Source organism: Bos mutus, chromosome 2 (assembly GCF_027580195.1).
Source record: "Bos mutus isolate GX-2022 chromosome 2, NWIPB_WYAK_1.1, whole genome shotgun sequence".
NCBI lineage: Eukaryota > Metazoa > Chordata > Mammalia > Artiodactyla > Bovidae > Bos > Bos mutus.
Window position 1 is genome coordinate 8,963,354 of NC_091618.1, and position 19,932 is coordinate 8,983,285.

At 46.8% G+C, this 19,932-nt stretch overlaps 1 protein-coding gene and 1 non-coding gene across 3 annotated transcripts in view; one reads left to right on the forward strand and one right to left on the reverse strand.

The window, feature by feature from the left end:
• Positions 1–655: 655 nt before the first annotated feature.
• Positions 656–19,932, reverse strand: part of PAFAH2 (platelet activating factor acetylhydrolase 2) — a 35,517-nt gene continuing 16,240 nt past the window's right edge. For both annotated transcript variants that reach the window (XM_070383182.1, XM_005895863.3), the window contains 6 exons: positions 19,715–19,856; positions 18,687–18,800; positions 14,518–14,609; positions 12,021–12,191; positions 10,096–10,250; positions 656–1,861 (listed from right to left, as the gene is read on the reverse strand). In XM_070383182.1, the coding sequence (XP_070239283.1) occupies positions 1,767–1,861; positions 10,096–10,250; positions 12,021–12,191; positions 14,518–14,609; positions 18,687–18,800; positions 19,715–19,856 (769 nt within the window). In that variant the 3' untranslated portion in view covers positions 656–1,766. The remainder of the gene's footprint in view (positions 1,862–10,095; positions 10,251–12,020; positions 12,192–14,517; positions 14,610–18,686; positions 18,801–19,714; positions 19,857–19,932) is intronic.
• Positions 14,965–15,036, forward strand: TRNAE-UUC (transfer RNA glutamic acid (anticodon UUC)). Its single transcript has one exon. It is a non-coding gene; the product is annotated as a tRNA-Glu (tRNA).

A 19,932-nucleotide genomic window follows, 5' to 3' on the forward strand; every position in this document is an offset into this window, starting at 1 on the left:
ATGTGGGTCATTTTCTCTGGCCAAAAGCAGTTCAGGTAGAAAACAGCTATAGGGTAACGACAAAAATCTCCCAAGTTTGGAAAGTAGGAAACATACTTTAAATAACACATGGGTTACACACCCTTTCACTTAATCCTAAGTATGCATAATGCAGATCCTCATTTTAGAAATGCAGGAACTGAGACTAAAAAGACACTGTAATTTGCTCAAATGTATGCAGAGAGCAGTGGTGGAGCCTGGCGATAGGAAACCAGGTTATAGAAATCTAGAGCCTGGGGCTTTCACGACGTCCTCCTTACGCTACATCTCACTGGAATCCAGAGGCTTCCCAGGTAGGTCCACAGCCTCCCTGGACGTGGTGCTTCACCTCTGAGAAAGAACAGCTACTGACAGACGGGAGACACTGTCCCAGCTCGCTCTGGTGACGCTGACCTTGGACCTGTCGTAGAGAGTTGCACTTCCCTCTTTCTCTTGCCTCCTCTGGGGTCTCCCACTTGGACTGAAGTGAGAGGTCTAGAGTAGCAGAGAGGGGTGTCTGAGGTTGATACTCCCAGAGAGCTTTGAACTAGATCCCTAGGAAGACTTCCTTTCCTTTTAAAGATCGTTTTCCACACTGGCATACGCGGTAAGCAATCAAAGAAAGACAGAAGGAAAAGTTACTTCCAGATGGCTCCCCATCTTGCTGTAATGAAGATTAAATATAGAAAATACTCCAACAGATCATTAGGCAAACATGAGTATTAATATCATTCACATTACAAATGGGACAAAACGGAAATTCAGTCTACAGCTTGACTTCACTCTGAGGCGAGGACTTCAGAGCCAGAAGACAGACCACTAGAGCACCCTGATTCTGAGCAAGTTGGAGGCTCACAGTACCTGAGGTAAGAGGCGAAACCGAAATGTTTCTAGACTTCTCTCTAGAGATGGCTTCCTGCATTAGAACTGACCAAACTCTCTCCCTTTCATGGTGAGGGCCTGCTCAAATGGCTACTTAGCACTGTTATTCTACTTTCTCCATCTACCTACTTATGTTGTTTCCTGTCAAGCGAGATTTTCAGCAAAACTCTAAGACATCCAGAGCTTATGGGGTACCCCTTGTCCCTCAGCCTCTCTCCCCGTGCTCTCATGACAATGCTATCTGCCCCTTCTATAGGCTAACAAGTATACCTTCTCCTGACAAAATGCCCCAGGACTATGCTTCATGCGATGAGAAGGCTTGAAAATAAACAGAAAAATCTGATGGTGGTCCAGATCCTAGAAAGCCACCCAAAGTGCTCAGAACTCACCAAGCAGCCCTGGGGAGGAGGGAAAGGCAGAGAAGGAGGAAGAGAGTGCTAAGTTGGGCTAGAGGCCTGGATGGTGGGAATTTTCCCTCCATCCTTTGGCTTCATTTCTTCCACTGCAGAAGCCATACTGGCCCAAGGTGAGGGTGTTGGCTGGCTGGGTTTATAGGGCTCATAGTGCCCAGCTTAGGGCTTAGGTCTTCCCCAGCCCCATCCCACTGCTTGTTCCCCATACCATTAAGGCTCAGTCCTCAGAATGCCCGTTTGCCCATCAGTAAGTGACCCAAGTTCCAACATGAGTTTAAGATCGACAAGTCTGAGATTCAAGTACCCCGTTACCAATCAGCAGTGTGATTATATCCTCTCAATCAACACAGAAGGGTCATGGCAATCACTTCCTGATAGGAGGCCAAGGGTATCCCTGGGCAGGCCCCACACGGGAACTCAGCTCAGGGACCTTCCACAGATGACCAGTTGTGCCTACAGGCTGGACAGATGGTGTGGGGCCCCTGGGGTTAGTGATGGGCCAATGCCTTCAATGAAGTTGTTCCACTGGTCATAGTCCTCTTTCAGGTCTGAATGGGGAAAAAAAAACACAGAAAGGTTAGGTAAACTTGTAAAGGTAGATCAAAGAGTAGCTACCATGGATTTAGTGGGTCATCCCAGAGACAGGAGCATCTGGGATACTACAGTGACTGGTTATAGTGGTTGCGATGGTGGAAGCCATAATGATAACTACTGTTCTTTCGGCGCTTTTTTACACGTGCTTCTTAAACAACTTGCTTAACCCATAACAACTCAGTAACGACAATAATAACAGAAGGGAGCATTGACTGAAGGGCAATTCATTCCAGGAACTTTGCTAAACATGCATTGTTTCATTTAATTTTCATAATATCACTATGTGTCAAGTACTGCATACATGCTAAGTTGCTTCAGTCATGTCCAACTCTTTGCGACCCCATGGACTGTAGCCTACAGGCTCCTCTGTCCATGGGATTCTCCAGGCAAGAATACTAGAGTGGGCTGCCATGCCCTCCTCCACGGGATCTTCCCAACCCAGGAAAGGAACTTGCGTCTCTTAAGTCTCCTGCATTGTAGGCAGGTCCTTTACCACTAGCGCCACCTGGGGAGCCCTGTGTCTTGACCCAATTTTACAGCTGAGGAAACAGGCTCAGCAAAGCCACCAGATTCATCCTATGTCAATAAAACTGGTTAAGTGGCAGAGACAGAATTCAAACCCGGGTGAGAACAGGTGAGAAAGGGGAAAAACCACTTGCAGCCTCATGGATGTTGTTGAGCAAGAGACCCTCCACAAGCCAGCCAGTGAATATGAAGCCATGGCCACCTCAGCGAAGGGCAGAAAGAACAGGACAGGAACATCATGAAGCAGCATAAAGTAGGTATGACTCCAGAGAGGGCCCTGGGACCATAGGCAGACGGAGCTAATGACACGGTGAGAACAGTCAGGCAGGGCCCAAGGCCCAGGCTGAGGGAGCAGGACACAGCTGAGCAGGCAAATGGTGTTTCTGTTCAAAACAAACAAAAACCTGGGACATGGGCAGCAACCACTCTCCTTCATCTTCAGATCCCCAAGGCCCTGCCAAGGCCCTGGCAGGGAATAGGTCCTCGATGAACAGTGCGCCATATCATCACTTAACAAAATGCAGAGCACACTGCTGTGTGCCACAGTTTGTTCCTGATGCCAGAAATACAGCCACAGACAAATAGAAACCCTCATCCTCACAGAGTTCACATTCTAGGAGGCAGAGACAACAATAAACAAAAGAACCTACATAGGATATGAAAAGGTGAGCAGTGCTGTGGCAAAAAAGCGAGCCAGACAGAGGCAGTGCTGGTGGCTGGGGACCAGGGCTGAGGGGAGGAAGGGATGGTACAATGTTTTTAAAGAGGGTTGTCAACGTAAGCCTCCCTGGGAAGGTGAGATATGAGCGAAAAAGCGAAGGAGGTGAGAGTGAGCCACGAGATTACGCAGGAAGAACATTCGAGGCAGCAGGAACAGCAGGGTAAAGGCCTGAAGCGGGACTGTGCCTGGGATGTGGAGGCTTGTGGAGCGAGAAGGAAGCAGGCCCAGGGAAGAGCCGCAGGAGGGACGCTGGGCATTGACTTTGCCTCTCAGAGAAATAGAAGCCACTGTAGGATCCTGAGCAGTGGAGTGACAAGATATGGCTTCCTTTCTAAAAGGGGGCTTTCCTGGTGGCTCAGCTGGTAAAGAATCCGCCTATAACGCGGGTTCGTTCCCTGGGTGGGGAAGATCCCCTGGAGAAGGAAATGGCTACCCACTCCAGTGTTCTGGCCTGGAGAATTCCATGGCCTGTATAGTCCAGGGATTGCAAAGTGTTGGACACGACCAAGCGACTTTCGCTTTCTTTCTAAAAGGATCACTCTGAAGGCTTGATAAAGAAAGGAGTGTGGAGACTTCCCTGGTGGTCTAGTGGTTAAGAATCTTCCTTCCAGGCTTCCTTGGTGGCTCAGCGGTAAAGAATCCGCCTGCCAAGGTAGGAGGCATGGGTTTGATCCCTGATCTAGGAAAACCCCACATGCCGTGGAGCAACTAAGCCTGGGCACCACAACTACTGAGCCTGTGCTCCAAGAGCCCACGTACCGCAACTGCTGAAACCTGAGAGCCCTAGACTCCGGGCTCTGCAACAAGAGAAGCCACCGCAAAGAGAAGCCCATACAGTGCAACTAGACAGTAGCCTGCATAGCAAAGACCCAGCAGAGTCAAAGATAAATTGTAAACATTTTTTAAAATGTGTAGGACTTCCCTGGTGGTACAGTGAACAAGAATCCACCTGGCAAGGCAGGGGCATGGGTTCGATCCCTGGTCCAGGAAGATTCTACATGCCTCAGAACCACTAAGCCCGTGCGTGCACCACAGCTACTGAGGCCGTGCTCTAGAGCCCGCAACCACTGGGCTTGCAGGCCACAACTCCCAAAGCCCATGCACCTAGAGACCATGCTCTGCAGCGAGAGAAGCCACCACCGTGAGAAGCCCGAGTACTGCATGCACCTAGGGCCCATGCTCTGCGGCGAGAGAAGCCACCACCGTGAGAAGCCCAAGAACTGCATGCACCTAGGGCCCATGCTCTGCAGTGAGAGAAGCCACCGCCATGAGAAGCCTGAGAACTGCAACCAGAGGAGCCCCTGCTCACTGAACTAGAGAAAGCCTGCACACAGCAATGAAGACCAAGGTCAGCCCAGAATAAAATACATGATTTTTTTCAGGTGCAAAATCTCAAAGCACAAAATATTATTAGAGGGGGAAAAAAATTCCCACATTCCAATGCAGAGGACATGGGTTCGATTCCTGGTTAGGAACCAGGATCCCACATACCATGGGGCAACTAAGCCAGAGCACCATAGCTTGGAGGCCCATGCACTGCAGTGAAGACCCCACATACCACAGCTAAGACCCAATGCAGCCAAATAAATAAATAAGTTTAAAAAAGAAAGAAAGGACTGTGTGGGGACACAGGGGTGGCAACAGGAAGTGGGTAGCCTATCCCTTCTCCACCGGATCTTCCTGACCCAGGAATCAAACTGGGGTCTCCTGCATTGCAGGTGGATTTTTTACCAGCTGAGCTAACAGGGAAGCCCTTAAAAAAGAAAGGACTGTGTGGGGAGGCAGGGGAGGCAATAGGGAGACCGGTTAGGAAACTCTTAAGTGACAGACAAGTTGGACAGGATGGTAGCTGTGGGGGTGGTGACAAATGATGACTTTCTATTTGTATTCTGAAGGTAGGGCCAATAGGATTTTCTGAGGGACTAGATGGGAGGTGTAAGAGAAGAGGCAAGAATGGGACTTTGGCTTGAGTAACTCGAAGGAAGGAGTTACTATTAACTGAGAAAGGAAAGACTGCAGTTGAAAGCTGTTATTATGTGTGATTCCCCTTAGAAGGCCAAGTAGAGATGTTGAATTAATAAATCTGATGTTCATGGGCAAGACTGAACTGGAGACAAACTGGAGAGTTTTCAGCATGGAGATGGCATTTAAAGCCAGAAGACCAGACAGCATTGGGGGATACAGGTAGAGAAGAGGTCCAAGCACTGAGCCTGGAGGCAGCAAGGCAGACGGAGGAGGAGCAGACACTGAGGTGGGAGAAAATTTGCAGTGAGGCGTCCTGGAAGTAAAGACAGGGCTTCACAGAAGAGGGCCTCATCAACTCTCCTAGAAGCTGCTGAGAGTTCCAGTGACATGAGGCACGAGAGGTGGCCGCTGGATTTAGTACTGTGAAGGTTTCACGGAGGAGTGGGATGCAAAAGCCTGAGAGAGAAAGTGAAGAGAAGGATCAGAGAAAGTGAAGACACTCACGTGAGGAGTTCTGCTATCATGAGGGTCAGGGAAACAGGGTGGTAACTGGGGGCCAAAGTGTGGGGTCAAGACAGAATTTTTAAAAGAGAAATTTCAGCATGAAATGAGCCCGCAGACAGGGAAAAATTGATGATCTAATGTAAAGAGAAAGAAAATTGTTGACAACAGCTCTCTTGAGCAGACCAGAGGGTGAAATCCAGTGCACAAGTGGAGGGGTTGGCCTAGTAAGACGACTGAGTAGGAATCTCTAGGAACCAGATGGAAGGCTGAGTCTCTGCAAGAAGGTAGGGAGATGCGGTATTGGGATTCGAAGATGGACTGATGGCTTCCATTTTCTGAGTGAAGTGGAAGACAGAGTTAATCAGCTGAGAGACCAGATAGGGGAGGAAGGTAACAGAGGTTTCAAGGGAAAGACGAAGGTGTGAAATTGTCTTCCAGGAGCGAGGCAGGGAGGATAAGCAGGTGGAAACAGGAGCTGCATGACACATCAAATCTTGTTAACAGAAGGTAACACAACCCCTGTGTCAGCAGAACGCTGCTCTCAGAGATAATTTTTAGGATCAAAGGTAATTTTAAGTTTTCTATTTTATTTTTTTAATTTAAGCTTAATCGCTTCACAATTTTGCATTGGTTTCTGCTGTACAACAACGTGAATCGGCTCTAAGTATACACATATTCCCTCCCTCTTGAGACTCCCTCCCACCCACCACCCCTCTGGTTTATCACAGAGCACTGAGCTGAGCTCCCAGGATCAGAGAGATTTTTTAGGAATGGTGAGAGGTTCAGCTGAGCCACTTACAACCTATTTTAGTTTCCCACACGACACGTACTGGATGGCCATCATAACAGCAGTGGCCTTTCAGAGAAAGGCTTTTCTCTCTTTGCAAAGCTAAGTACCCCAAGCTGAGAGCCTTCGCCTTTTTCTACCGTCTTACCTCTTATCAAGTGGATACTGCAAGAGCCTCCTACCTGGGCTTTTTCCCTCTCAACCTGTCCCATCTCGCCTATCCTCCATGATGTAGTCAGACTACAAACACAAGTCTAATGATGACAATCCCCTGCTTATCCAAGAAAGGCATTCACAGTCCATGGAATAAAATTCAAACTTATTTCAGGCATACATGGGTTTCTGGATCTGGCTTCTGCCCACTTCTCTACCTTTATTTTCCAACAATTTCACTATCCTGAATGCCAGATACATGAAACACAGCTTCGCAAAACTGACCAGGCCCACACCAGCCTTTGTGCCTTCTGTCTAGAAGACTCTTGCCTGCTGAGCCTTCCTCATCTCTGACATTAAAGACAAGTATCATTTTGTCTAGACAGGCTCCTCTTCTGGCTGTCCTTTCCCTCCCATCAGGGTTAGGATCTGTCTTCTGGGTCTCCTGAAGACTGAGAGTATCCTGGGAGCCACTGGCAAAACAGTGCAGCCATGAAGCACCGGGGCTTTCCAATCAGACAGTCTAGCGGGCATTCTGGCTTTGTTGTTGCTTAGTCGCTAAGTCGTGTCCGACTCTTTTGCGACCCCATGGCCCAGCCTCCTCTGTCCATGGGATTTTCCAAGCAAGAATCCTTAAGTGGGTTGCCATTTCTTTCTCCAGGGGAATCTTCCTGGCCCAGGGATCAAACCCACACCCCCTGAATTGGCAAGCAGATTCTTTACCGCTGAGCCACCTGGAAAGTCCCAATTCTTGCTTTCCACTTACTAACCAGATAACCTTGACAAATTACTTAAATTCTCTAAGCTTTATTATCCTCATCTGTAAAACGAAGTTAATAACACAAGCACTCATTGGAAAGGGCCATCTTCAGGATTATACATGCTGAAGTAACTAAAGTAGTTTAGCAGAAGGACTGGCATCAAGCCTGTCCTCAACAATCTTCCTCAGTCTAAGACTCTCCTAATCATCAGATGGTCTCCAGTAATGAGTATCTTAGTTCAGAGGACATGGCTACTCAATGGAATCCAATCATGCCATGGAGAGGGCCCCTGTCATCTTTAATTTTTTTTTTTTTAATTTTTATTGGTTTCATCATGAGTCACATGGGATCTGTTTCCAGACCAGAGATTGAAACCATGCCCCCTGCACTGGAAGCACAGCATCTTAAGCTCTGGACCACCAGGGAAATCCCTCCTCTGTCATCTTTAGCTCTTCCCTAATGATACAGTTTTCAGTCTGTCTGCCCTCTGATGGAGAAAGATCATTTCCAGTAGTCATGTATGGATGTGAGAATTGGACTATAAAGAAAGCTGAGTGCCAAAGAATTGATGTTTTTGAATTGTGGTGTTGGAGAAGACTCTTGAGAGTCCCTTGGACTGCAAGGAGATCCAACCAGTCCATCCTAAAGGAGATCAGTCCTGGGTGTTCATTGGAAGGACTGATGTTGAAGCTGAAACTTCAATACTTTGGCCACCTGATGAGAAGAGCTGACTCATTTGAAAAGACCCTGATGCTGAGAAAAATTGAAGGCAGGAGGAGAAGGGGACTACAGACGATGAGATGGTTAGATGGCATCACTGACCCAATGGACATGAGTTTGGGTAAACTCCAGGAGTTGGTGATGGACACAGAGGCCTAGTGTGCTGTAGTCCATGGGGTCGCAAAGAGTCAGACACGACTGAGTGACTGAACTGAACTGAACTGAATGATACGGTGCCTAAGAGGAAACAGGGAAAGTGAGTAGCAGACCATGTAGTCAGGGCCCATTAAAGTCTTGAGACAGATCCATTATTCTCTTGCCAGGTGATAAGAATGATGCTCTAAGGTCTCTGCTGCTGCTGCTGCTGCTGCTAAGTCGCTTCAGTAGTATCCGACTCTGTGCGACCTCATAGAAAGCAGCCCACCAGGCTCCCCCGTCCCTGGGATTCTCCAGGCAAGAACACTGGAGTGGGTTGCCATTTCCTTCTCCAATGCATGAAAGTAAAAAGTGAAAGTGAAGTCGCTCAGTCGTGTCCAACTCTTAGCGACCCCATGGACTGCAGCCCACCAGGCTCCTCCGTCCATGGGATTTTCCAGGCAAGAGTACTGGAGTGGGGTGCCATTGCCTTCTCTACTAACCCTAAAGGCTCTAAACTCATGCTAGTATAATGGCTCACGATGAGCAAGATGAAACAAACAGGCAGAAACACTGAAACACAAATTTAGATTTAAAAAGTCAGTACATTCAAAACAGGACAGATTCAGAGACTTCCCTGGTGGTCCAGTGGCTCAGACTCCACACTCCCAAAGCAGGGGGCCTGGGTTCGATCCTTGGTCGGGGAACTAGATACCACATGCTGCAACTAAGAGTTCGCATGCTGCAACTAAGGTTCAGCCAAAGAAAGAAATAACAAAATAAGATAGAGGCATTTTTAAAGGAAACTCAATCCAAATCCAATTTTTTTAGTATTTGGTGGAAAGGTTAATACACTCAGGCCATCCAGCTGGAAGTCTAGCGTCCAGAACACAGAGGCAACAGTCCCACGGTACCAGGCACTGGCCAGACCATACCTGGCATGTTGTATTCAAGTCAGGGCAGCACACATTCAAAGGCACACCAACGAACAGCCCACTCAAAGGGGGAAATTTCACAGGGAACGGATGGAGGCACGAGGAACATTTCGCTTAATGAACAGAGAGGACACCAGAGGTGACTTCAAATATCTAAAGAGTTGTCATGTGCAAGGGGTCTGAGGCTTCTCAGGGTGATACCCAGGGCAAGTGGGGTGGATTTACAAAGACTCAGGTCTTGGTCTTAGGTTAGAGTTAGGTCAAGCCTTAGTATCCCAGGCCAGCATGGCTCCCTTCTGAAGGACGCTGCCCTCTGCACAGCACCTGCTGAGGGGTCAGCCTGGCACAGTAAGGTAGCCTCCTCCATTCTGACTGGATCAAAAAGAGACATCTGATCGAAAGAGCTCCGGGCCCAGGCTGGGCAGGGGCCTACAGTATGTTTTGGCGGGTAAAGATGCTGGTACCACCAAGCTGTCTCTCTTGGGAATCTGGTCTAAGAAATTTCTGAAAATGTGGTGGTGACCAGCAGGAGCTGAAGATGAAAGGGATACCATGAGGGAGAGAACAAGATGCAAGTGGTTCAAGCCGACCAAAGTGATGAGGAAGTAGAAACTACAAATAAGTAGATGTTATCAGCAAGAGGAAAAGCACAGCGGAAAGTACAGAGGAAACTGGAGTAAAGAGAAACAGAAATACCACGGGAGGAAGAGACAGAGAGACTGAGCCCAAGAGACAGAAGTCAGTCCTACAAGCTACCTCCGTTCCTATAAATTTTCCCTTCCCATCTGGCCAGCGGTACTCTCATAAACAAACTCCCCTTTTTCCTCAAGGTAAATTAGTGAATCTCTAGTCCTTGTAACCAAAAAGCAGCTAACTAGAATATCAGTTCTTCAAACTATTAAAAGTCTCTAGGGACGGAGCAGGCTGACCCTTGAAGCAGTGTACTCCCCAGCTGCCCCATAAGCTCCAGTTCTCTGCTTACCAAGATGCTTCTGCAGGAAGGCCAACATGGCCCGCACCACGGTCTCCTGACCTTCATAGGGGTCCAAGCTTCCACGGGTGTGACTGGAGAAGAATTTACTAATCCAGTTACCAGCCACGAAAACAAAGTCGGTTAGACTCCGATGAACAGAACCACTAGAGGAAAAGAAAAATGAATATCTAGTAGGGGTCTAGAAGCCAAGGCACACAAATATTTAAGCACCCACAATGTGCAAGGTGCTTTACATGCATTATCTCACTTAATTCTCACAACAATCTAGTAAGGGAAGTATTTTCCTCTTTGAAACAACCAAAGGAGAGAAATGGTCTACCCAAGTTCACACAGTTAGTAAGAGACAGAGCTAAGGTTTGAAAGCAGGTGAGCCTGGCTGCAAAGCTGCCTCAACTCTGAGACCACAAGGCCTGGCTGTGCAGGGAGAAGGCAGAGTCAGCTGAAGAGGGGTCAGGGCACGGAGGTGAGGCCTGGAGGCCCTGCCACTCCCATGTTATTATGAACTATCACCCCTTGGCTCTTACCCCATGACTTCTGAACATTCACAAAACATATCAGCTCTTTCTTTAGCTCAGAACTGCACCACAAAGCAAACCAGAAAAAAAATAATAACTTGCCTTTAAATAATCAGGAAAGTTAGGGCAAGTGCTTATAAAAGAGGGTTTCTGGACTACAATTTGTCATTTGACATCAAATGTACTTAATTTGAAGGTGAAATTCTCACAAGGTTCATTTTGAGCTAAATTACTCAGAACTAATTTACTAGTCAATTCAATGAGGGAAGGAAGATCTAAATGCCAAACTCTGTTTGATATGCTGAAGAAAAGCTGACTTTAAAATGTATTATTTAAGGCACATGGGAAAGTATAAAGAAAAATATAATGGATACTTTGAGTATCCAGCACTCAGTTTAAGAAATAATACGTTGCCAAGAGTTAAATCTACAGTCCCTGCATACCTTTTTCCAACTGCTCTCACCCCCGCTTCCCTCTAGAGGTCACAATTATCCTGAATCTCAATGACTTGGGGAAACTCTCCAGCAGTTTTCTGCTGCCATGAAATCAAAATGAAAGGGGAGAGGCTGGCCCCATGGAAGACAGCATGGGCCAATGTGGGCAAGGGAAGAAGCCATGGTTTACTGAGCAGGCCTCTAGCAGTCCGGCCCTCGGATCTGACATTTCAACCACCTGAATGAGTACAGAGGTCCATGACACGTAGTTACTTGTTGTTTTGCTGATTCGGGCTCCTTGAAGCACATGTGTTATTTGGCTCAAGTACAGGGCAGGATCAAGTCGGAGATTTATCAGTGAGACTTTAGCCCTTCAACTGTAGCTGTAGGCCACTTCTTAGGTAAAGTTCATTTCTTAAAGTCACTCAAAATCTTCTGTCTGTGAAAAATGGCTCCTAAAATCAAACCACCTGATGGTGCTAATGATGGACGTGAAAAGAATGTGGTTTTTCTAAGGCAGAAAATAGATGGTTTATGGAAGATACCTGAATTTAGGTTTTCACGAAGGTCTCTAAAAATCTGTCTTGTGAATGTCACAGGTCTGCTATCTCCCCACTCTCCAAAAGACTCAATAAAATTCCCAAAGGAGATTAGAGATTCCTGGAGTCCACCCAGACCCACACCTCTTCCTCTGCAATGCACAATCCCACGATTTCCTTTTCCAGAAAGCAAAAGGTAAATCCTGCCATAAAGTCATACCGACTAGTGAAGAAATCACTGCAGGTAGAGCTAAGTGGAGAAGGACAGATATGAAATTTGAAAGGCATGAAGATTCTGAGATACAGGAGGTATTTAGACATTCTATCCATGGGTAGAACTTCCAGATAATTTAGAGGGAGCCACACAGCTGAGAAGAAAATGGAGCAGACCCTGGAGATTAGGCATGACCTTGGGGCTTACTCACAGGACAGTTATGATCCTGGATTGGTGGTGCTGGTCACAAATCTTCTTCATCAAGTTGACAGTCTCCACTGTCTGGAACTTCTCAGCATTGATAAAGAAGATAGGGCCTCGGGCCGTGGGGTAGAAGTCATGCTCCAGAGGAAACATCCAAGCGTCCAAAGCCACAGCACACCTGGAACAAGACCAGATACGTGGGACTGCCATGGAGAAACCCAAGCAAGGACAGTTAGGGTAGTGAGGGGAGAGTGCAGTTCTCCCTTTAGTGAGGCAAAGGCTCAGAAAGCCAGGAAGGGGAACCAGGGCCCACATCCTTCGGTGAGGATCTTTTTTAGAGATCACTTTTCAGTTCAGTTCAGTAGCTCAGTCGTGTCTGATTCTTTGCGACTAAATTATCTGGACTGCAGCACGCCAGGCTTCCCTGTCCATCACCAACTCCTGGGGCTTACTCAAACTCATGTCCATTGAGCCAGCGATGCCATCCAACCATCTCATCCTCTGTCGTCCCCTTCTCCTCCGCCTTCAATCTTTCCCAGCATCAGGGTCTTTTCAAATGAGTCAGTTCTTCGAATCAGGTGGCCAAAGTATTGGAGTTTCAGCTTCAGCATCAGTCTTTCCAATGAATATTCAGGACTGATTCCCTTTAGGATGGCTTAGTTAGATCTCCTTGCTGTCCAAGGGATACTCAAGAGTCTTCTCCAACACCACAGTTCAAAAGCATCAATTCTTCAGCACTCAGCTTTCTTTATAAGCCACCAAAAATCCTTCTAGATTTTTAAATTCTCTGAAAGCAAGGATCTGATCTCCTTCTTCTCTTGGGTCTACTTTCAGGCAGCAGACTTGCGTCACACAGAATGACACTTCATTCATTACTCATTCATTCCACTTATCCGGTACCTACTCTGTGCTTAAGCCTTGTGTTGTGGATCCAGAGATTAATGACACAGTTCTGGGAGCTCTGGGAGCAGTGTAGACAGAACACATAAGGCAGCAAAATATAGCTTAGTGCCCTGATAATACAAGCTGCTAAGTCAGCCCAGAGCATACACGGTAGGGTGGTCAGGGAAAGCCGCCCTAGGGCCGCAACTCCAAGTCATGGCCAGTTTGTCAAGCAGCAATCTCTGTCACCAAGGGCAAAACTAAGGTCCTAAGGTTAGCATCCTACCCCCCCACCCCCGATCTCTTCCATCTCAATAAAGGACGATCATCTTCCCTTCAAATGATGGGCACACAAATGAAAAACCTCGATTCCTCTCTTTCCTTTTCTCATACATCACTAAGTCTGGAAAATTCTAAACCGATCCTGACTCCATCACTTCTCTCCAGCCCACTTCCTCCATCCTAATGCAAATCCCTCATCTCCCACCTTGACTCTAAAATCACCTCCCTCTAACCAGACTCCTTGTTTCCAGTCTTGTCCTACAGCCAACTCTTCACACGTATGCGTGCGTGCTAAGTTGATTCAGTTGTGTCAGACTCTTTGAGACCCCATGGACTGCAGCCTGCCAGGCTCCTCTGTCCATGGTATTCTCCAGGCAAGAATACTGGAGTGGGTTGCCATGCCCTCCTCCATAGGATCTTCCCAACTCAGGAATCGAACCTGCATCTCCTGCATAATAGGCTCTTTCTTTACTGCTGAACCACTAGAGAAACCCCCATTCTTCACAGAGTGGTTTTTAAATGTAAATAAGATTTTTCTATACTTAAAAATTTTCAGTGGTTTCCCATCACACTTAGAATAAAATCTAACTTCCTTACTCTGGCCAAAAGGCCCTGTGATCTGGCCGGTTTATCTCCCTAATCACATAGTTCCCCATCCTGCGCGACTCCCCCCATACGCCCCGCCCCTGTCCCCTCTGTGCTCCTCCTACACTAACACAGCAAACTTCTTTCTACCTCAGGGCCTTTAGCTGTTCCTTCTGCCTAGACTGATCTTCTAGACCTTTACGTAGGTTGACTTCTTTTCCTTAAAGTCTCAGCTTTCGTCACTTTCTCAAGGAAGCCTCCGGAAAAGGCAATGGCACCCCACTCCAGTACTCTTGCCTGGAAAATCCCATGGATGGAGGAGCCTGGTAGGCTGCAGTCCACGGGGTCCCTAAGAGTCGGACACGACTGAGCAACTTCACTTTCACTTTTCACTTTCATGCATTGGAGGAGGAAATGGCAACCCACTCCAGTGTTCTTGCCTGGAGAATCCCAAGGATGGGGGAGCCTGGCAGGCTGCTGTCTATGGGGTCACACAGAGTCGGACACGACTGAAGCAACACAGCAGCAGCAGCAGCAGCAGCAGCAAGGAAGCCTCCAGATACTCTAGCTTATCAGCCTGTTTTCTTCTCTTCCTTGCACTTGCCTGCTGGGGATCTGATTACTTGTTACTTTGTTTACCTTGCTTTCTTCTTCACCACTGAACCCCCACCTCCCAAAACAGTGCAGGGTACATAATACTTGCTGAATGGTCGCATGGCATGTGGAGCTAACAGCAGCATCACTGGGAAACTCACCTAAATTGCGTCTCCTTGGCCAAGGCCAGAATAGCTGTGGCCCCTCCAAATGAATGTCCCATTACAGCCACACGGCTCATGTCAATGCCGCCCTGAAGGAAGCCAAGTCAGAAAGGCAGGGGTGCTCTTTTAGTGACTCTTCGGGGCAAGAGGAAGAAACAGGGAGGCGATGACACAGAAGCACAATACAGTGGGCGAGCCCTCCAAAACCACGTTATTAAGCACCTCTTGCCCACTGGAGAGCAGCCACTCAGGCCATCCATGGACTGAGCAGCCTCCTGTAGGCAGGAATTCTGAAAACCACGTCTTTCACCTTTATGTTTATAATCTTACCACCTGTAATATCTGGACCAGGTAGATACTCAAATATCTATTAATAAATGAATAAACTGAAGTTATGTGACCAGTCAGTAGAAGAACACATTAAGGATGAGAACTCTCAGGAATTCCCTGATAGTCCAGTGGTTAGGACTCAGCACTTTCACTGCAGGGGCCTGGGTTCAACCCCCAGTCAGGGACCTAAGATCTTGGAAGCCACAGAGCACAGCCAAGAAAAAAAGAATAAGAATTCTCTTCATCTAGATCCTTGCCTTACAACAGGAGGGATGATATTTGCCCCAAATCAAGGGCAGAATGGGGTGCTCCTGCTGCCCCTCTACTTCGCTCTGAAGGAAGGACTGCTTGTACCGAAAGCATCTCAGGTTCTACTTCCTCTGATATCTGTCCTGACTTTTACCCAGCAGAGTGAGTCTGCTCACTCTAACAAGCTCTGCACTCATCTATTTCTGGTTGCCCCCAGAAGCCTTCAGGACATGGTTATATAAACAGCCACTGCAGCTGCCTGCTAAAGGGCTCAGGAAATCTCTCTAGGATTCACTGTCCAGCCTCTGCCCTGAACCTGTGCCTTCCTTTGCTCTCAGTAAAATCTAGCCCAAGATTTTGTATCTAAATTCTCCCCTTCATGGGACTTTCTTGGAGATCCAGTAGTTAAGACTTTGCCTTCCAGTGGTTAAGACTTTGCCTTCCAATGCCTGGGGTGCAGAATCCTGGTGGGGGAGCTAAGATTCCCACATGCTTCCAGGTCAGAAAACCAAAACATAAAACAGAAACAATGTTGTAACAAATTCAACAGAGACTTTGAAAGTGATCCACATTTAAAAAAATTTTTTTTTTCTCCCCACTTCGCTAAATTCCTTCAGATTGGTCCAGGCCTCTTCAGCTTTTTTAATGGTAATATATTCACATAACTCTAAAATCAGGAGCATACAGAAGTCTTCCCCTTCCACACAGTTGCCCACTCCCTACCCAGACAGGTGAGTTTCTTGTGTCTTTGCAGAGCTTACTTATGGTATACAGGTAAACATGAATACATACGTTCTCGCTTTTACATAAGTGATACTGTACCTTACTTTTTTACACAAATATGACTACATCAAGAGCTTCCTTATCCTGTTTTACAGCCACATTTGATTTCACCATGCTACAGACCACTAGTGATCACCAAAACTGTTCTTCTTCCTGGACACACAGCTAGACTCTATTTCCCAGCAGTTAGATGTGGCCTTGTGATTGATGTGAGTGGTAGTGGTTTTGTGATAGAATGTGAAAGTGATTATCTCCATTTCCAGTCCTGGATACTATAAACACTCTTCCATACCAACCTCCACACCCTTTCCCATTCCTGGCTTAATGTATATGGTGAAGGTAGGTTTCATAAGTGGAAGAGAGTAGAGCAATTAGAGGAAGGTAGCCTGGTTCCCTGAGTCAGTCCTTGCACAGAAGCACCCATTTTAGACTTCATGTGGGAAAGAAATAAATCTCTCCTCGCTAAGCCACTGAGATTTGGGGCTTACATGTCATAGCAATTGCTTCCAAGTGGCTCAGTGGTAAAGAATCCGCCTGCCAGTGCAGGAGTTGTAGGAAACTCGGGTTTGATCTCTGGGACAGGAAGATTCCCTGGAGGTGGAAATGTCAACCCACTCCAGTATTCTTGCCTGAAAAAAATCTCATGGACAGAGGAGCCTGGCAGGATACAGTCCATGGGGTCGCAAAGACTTGGACACAACTGAGCGACTGGGCACGGACGTTACAGCAATTAGCATTATCCAAAATAATACATCCATTGTTCCATAATCTATTAAGCCAGTTGTGCTCACTTATGGGTGAACATTTAGGATACTATCAATCTGCTGTTACAACAAACAACACTGGGATGAGTAACCTTGTACATACATCATGTCGCAAGTATGCAGGGATATGTAAAATCAATTCTCAGCACTGGAAATGGCTGGGTCCAACACAGCGTGCATCTGTGCTGTTGACAGCTATTGCCAAACTGCCCTGCAAGGGACAAGCTGCACTCACACCAGTAACAGAGCGGCACTTATTTCCCCACAGCTTTGCCAACAGGGTAAGTCATCAATTTTTGGATCTTGCCCAATCTGACAGGTGAAAATTTACTTAGCTTTTTAAAAAAAACATTTATTTTATTTACTGGGCTGCACCGGGTCTTAGTTGCAACATGCAGGACGTTCTAGTTGGGGCATGTGACTCTCAGTTGCGACACCTGGGATCTAGTTTCTGGACCAGGGATCGAATCTGGGCCCCTTGCATTGGGAGCACGGAGCCGCAGTCACTGAGCCATTAGGGAATCCCCTTCTTAGCTTTTTTTTTTTTTAATTCTCTATTTCCTCAAAAGGCTGCCTCTGGAACTAATCCAGCTATACGTAGCCTGCCATCCCCCGATGCCTGTTTCAGGCCCACAGGCCTGAACTGCAGTGCCTGGGGCCCGCTTCTCCAGTGGGAATTGACAACACATGCTGGGAAAGTTCTCTGGATTTCAGATCCTGCCTGATGCTGATGCTTCTTCCTGGAAGACTTTACCAGAACCTTTAAAAGATATTGTCTAAAGAGACTCTGGGGCACAGAGGACAGGTTTTGGAGTCAAAAAGCCCCAGCATAAAGTTTGACTCTACCACTTACTTAGCTATGCAACCTGGGGCAGTTACTTGGACTATTGGATCCTTGGTTTCTTCCTATGTAAAGAGATAACAATGTGTATGTATGTATGAAAATAGCTCTTATCATAGAAAGTACTCATAAAGGACTCACTGTTATTTTATATATATATACATACCATTTTATAAATTTACCATTCTCATTCATACAATGGAATGTTACATGGCTATTAAAAAAAAAATCACACCACAGGAAAATATTAACTGGCATAAAAAGACATTCATACTGTTTTGCTAAATGAAAAAAAGGCCACAAAATAGCTTATATTAAATAATAACATTATTGTTTTTTAAAATGCATTTTTAAAAGACCTAGAAGGACAAACATCAAAAAATTCTGTTTCGTTTTCTTTCATGCTTTTATGTGCTTTCTTGGTTCTCTAAATAAAGGCTGAGCTACTTTTCAGATTATGGAGAAAAGGATAGGATGGGGGAGGAAAATATACTTTTATAGGCACCAAATTTCTTTTTTTTTTTTTTTATAGGCACCAAATTTCATAACGGGGACAGTTTCTCTCCTCCCAGGGGTTCTTAGGATTCCCTTAAAAGAAGGAACAAGCCCGAAGTAGACAACAGAGCTTGTCTGCAGCTCCACAGCCCTTCCTTTGTGAATGAACCATCTCTCCCTCATCCATGTGGCCCTGAGGGACTGTCAGTCCTGGTGCTCAGGTTCCCCTAATGCAGAAGTGGGTATATATCCTAGGCAGGCCAACCAGAATACCCTATCCCTCTGACACAGAGATTGGCTCAGAATGTGAATATGACCCAAATAGAGCCATGGCCTTTCCAGACATTGGAAGCTAAAAATTCTCTTTTCCTTTTAAATCTATAGCTGAGTTGAAATGCAGGTTCCGAATGCCAGCAACCACCCTTCTATGCCTGATGGAGAAAGTCTGGTGAGAATAAAGCCCATATACACAGAATGGAGCTGAGCCAGGAGAAGGGAGACAGTGCCAAGAGCTTTGATGACAATGCTGGAGACCCTGGCTCTAGCTACACTGGCCTAAAGCCAATCTGCCTCTGGTCTTCCTACTTATTTGAGCCAATAAATTATCTTTTGGTTGAAGCTAGTGAGTTAGGTTTCTGTTATTTGTAACCAAGAAAATCTTGGTGAATAAAATATGTTCCCGGTCATACCAAGTGCTGCCATACCTTCAAGGTCATCAGATCCAATCCGCCAGGCAAGATGTTGAGAACGGTCTGCCCAGCAGTGACCTCTTGTAGGATCTTCAACACCCTCACACACTCGCTCACCCTCTGATGCACCTGCAACGGAGACAGTCCTGGTGGGAGTGGAATACCACGCAACCACCCAGTGGGAATCTCCGTCTCCCTCAGAGCCAAGGAAGAGCGCAGGGATGCTGTGCCCACCCCCATCTCAGCAAGCACTGTGGGCCCCACATCCTGAGAAAGCCTCAGCTCCCTCACAGCCACTCACGTCAGTCCCACCTCACAGCGCAATGGAGTCAACCCAGCTGTTCACTCTACCCACCTACCCATGGCAAACAGAGGTATAATATGGGTATACTGTGTGGCATATGAAAGCATCTCGAAAACAAAAGGACATAAAAGTGTTCCTATTATCAACCCTGTACTGGATTCTGCTTGCCCATTTATAGCATATGTCTACTGCTTTTGTCTGCTAGTACTCAATCCACCCCTACTTCTATTAACCTTGACTTCTGAGGATTACCCCTCACCAAAAATATCTAGCAATGCATTTCTGATGGGAACTTCATATTTTGGTACTTCTCCGCAGCCTGAGTCTCTATCCAGGATTTTTTATATTACATCTTGGGGAAGAAACCGGGGACAACCCCCAAACAGCCCTCTTCTCTTAGATGGTGAGGGCGGACATGCGCAACCTCATACGGTAAGCCAGTTAGTAGATGAGACCAACCAGCAAGGGGACAGAAATGACGGTGATTCCAGTGGTCCTGTCCTTCCTACAGTCTGCTATGTAAACCAACCAATTCTCCTTTTTGTGGAACAAGCTTGAGTTGGGTTTCTGTCACTTGCAATTGTTAAGAGTTTTGATTAAGAGCTCATTTCTCAGCTGTGACAAGCTCAGGACCACTCTGAGCGAGATTTCAAAAGAAGTGAGTTCAAACTCTTCTTAGTGAGTGTCTTATACAGAAGACAGGCTTAGTAACTCTCCCTCCCTATTGGCATAAGCCTACCTGGTAGTTCCGAACATAGAATTCCTTCTCCCCTTCCTCAATTTGACGGTGGGGGATCCATTCCTCCTCCAGGGCCTCATTGTCAGGCTGGTTCTCCTCTGGGGTCTGCTTGCAGAAACAGGTGGCCGCAGCTGACCCATCCCTGCAATACACATGCCCCCAGGGACTTATTTTCCCCTTTACCAAATCCTCCTTAAAATCAGCCAAGCCATTCTAGC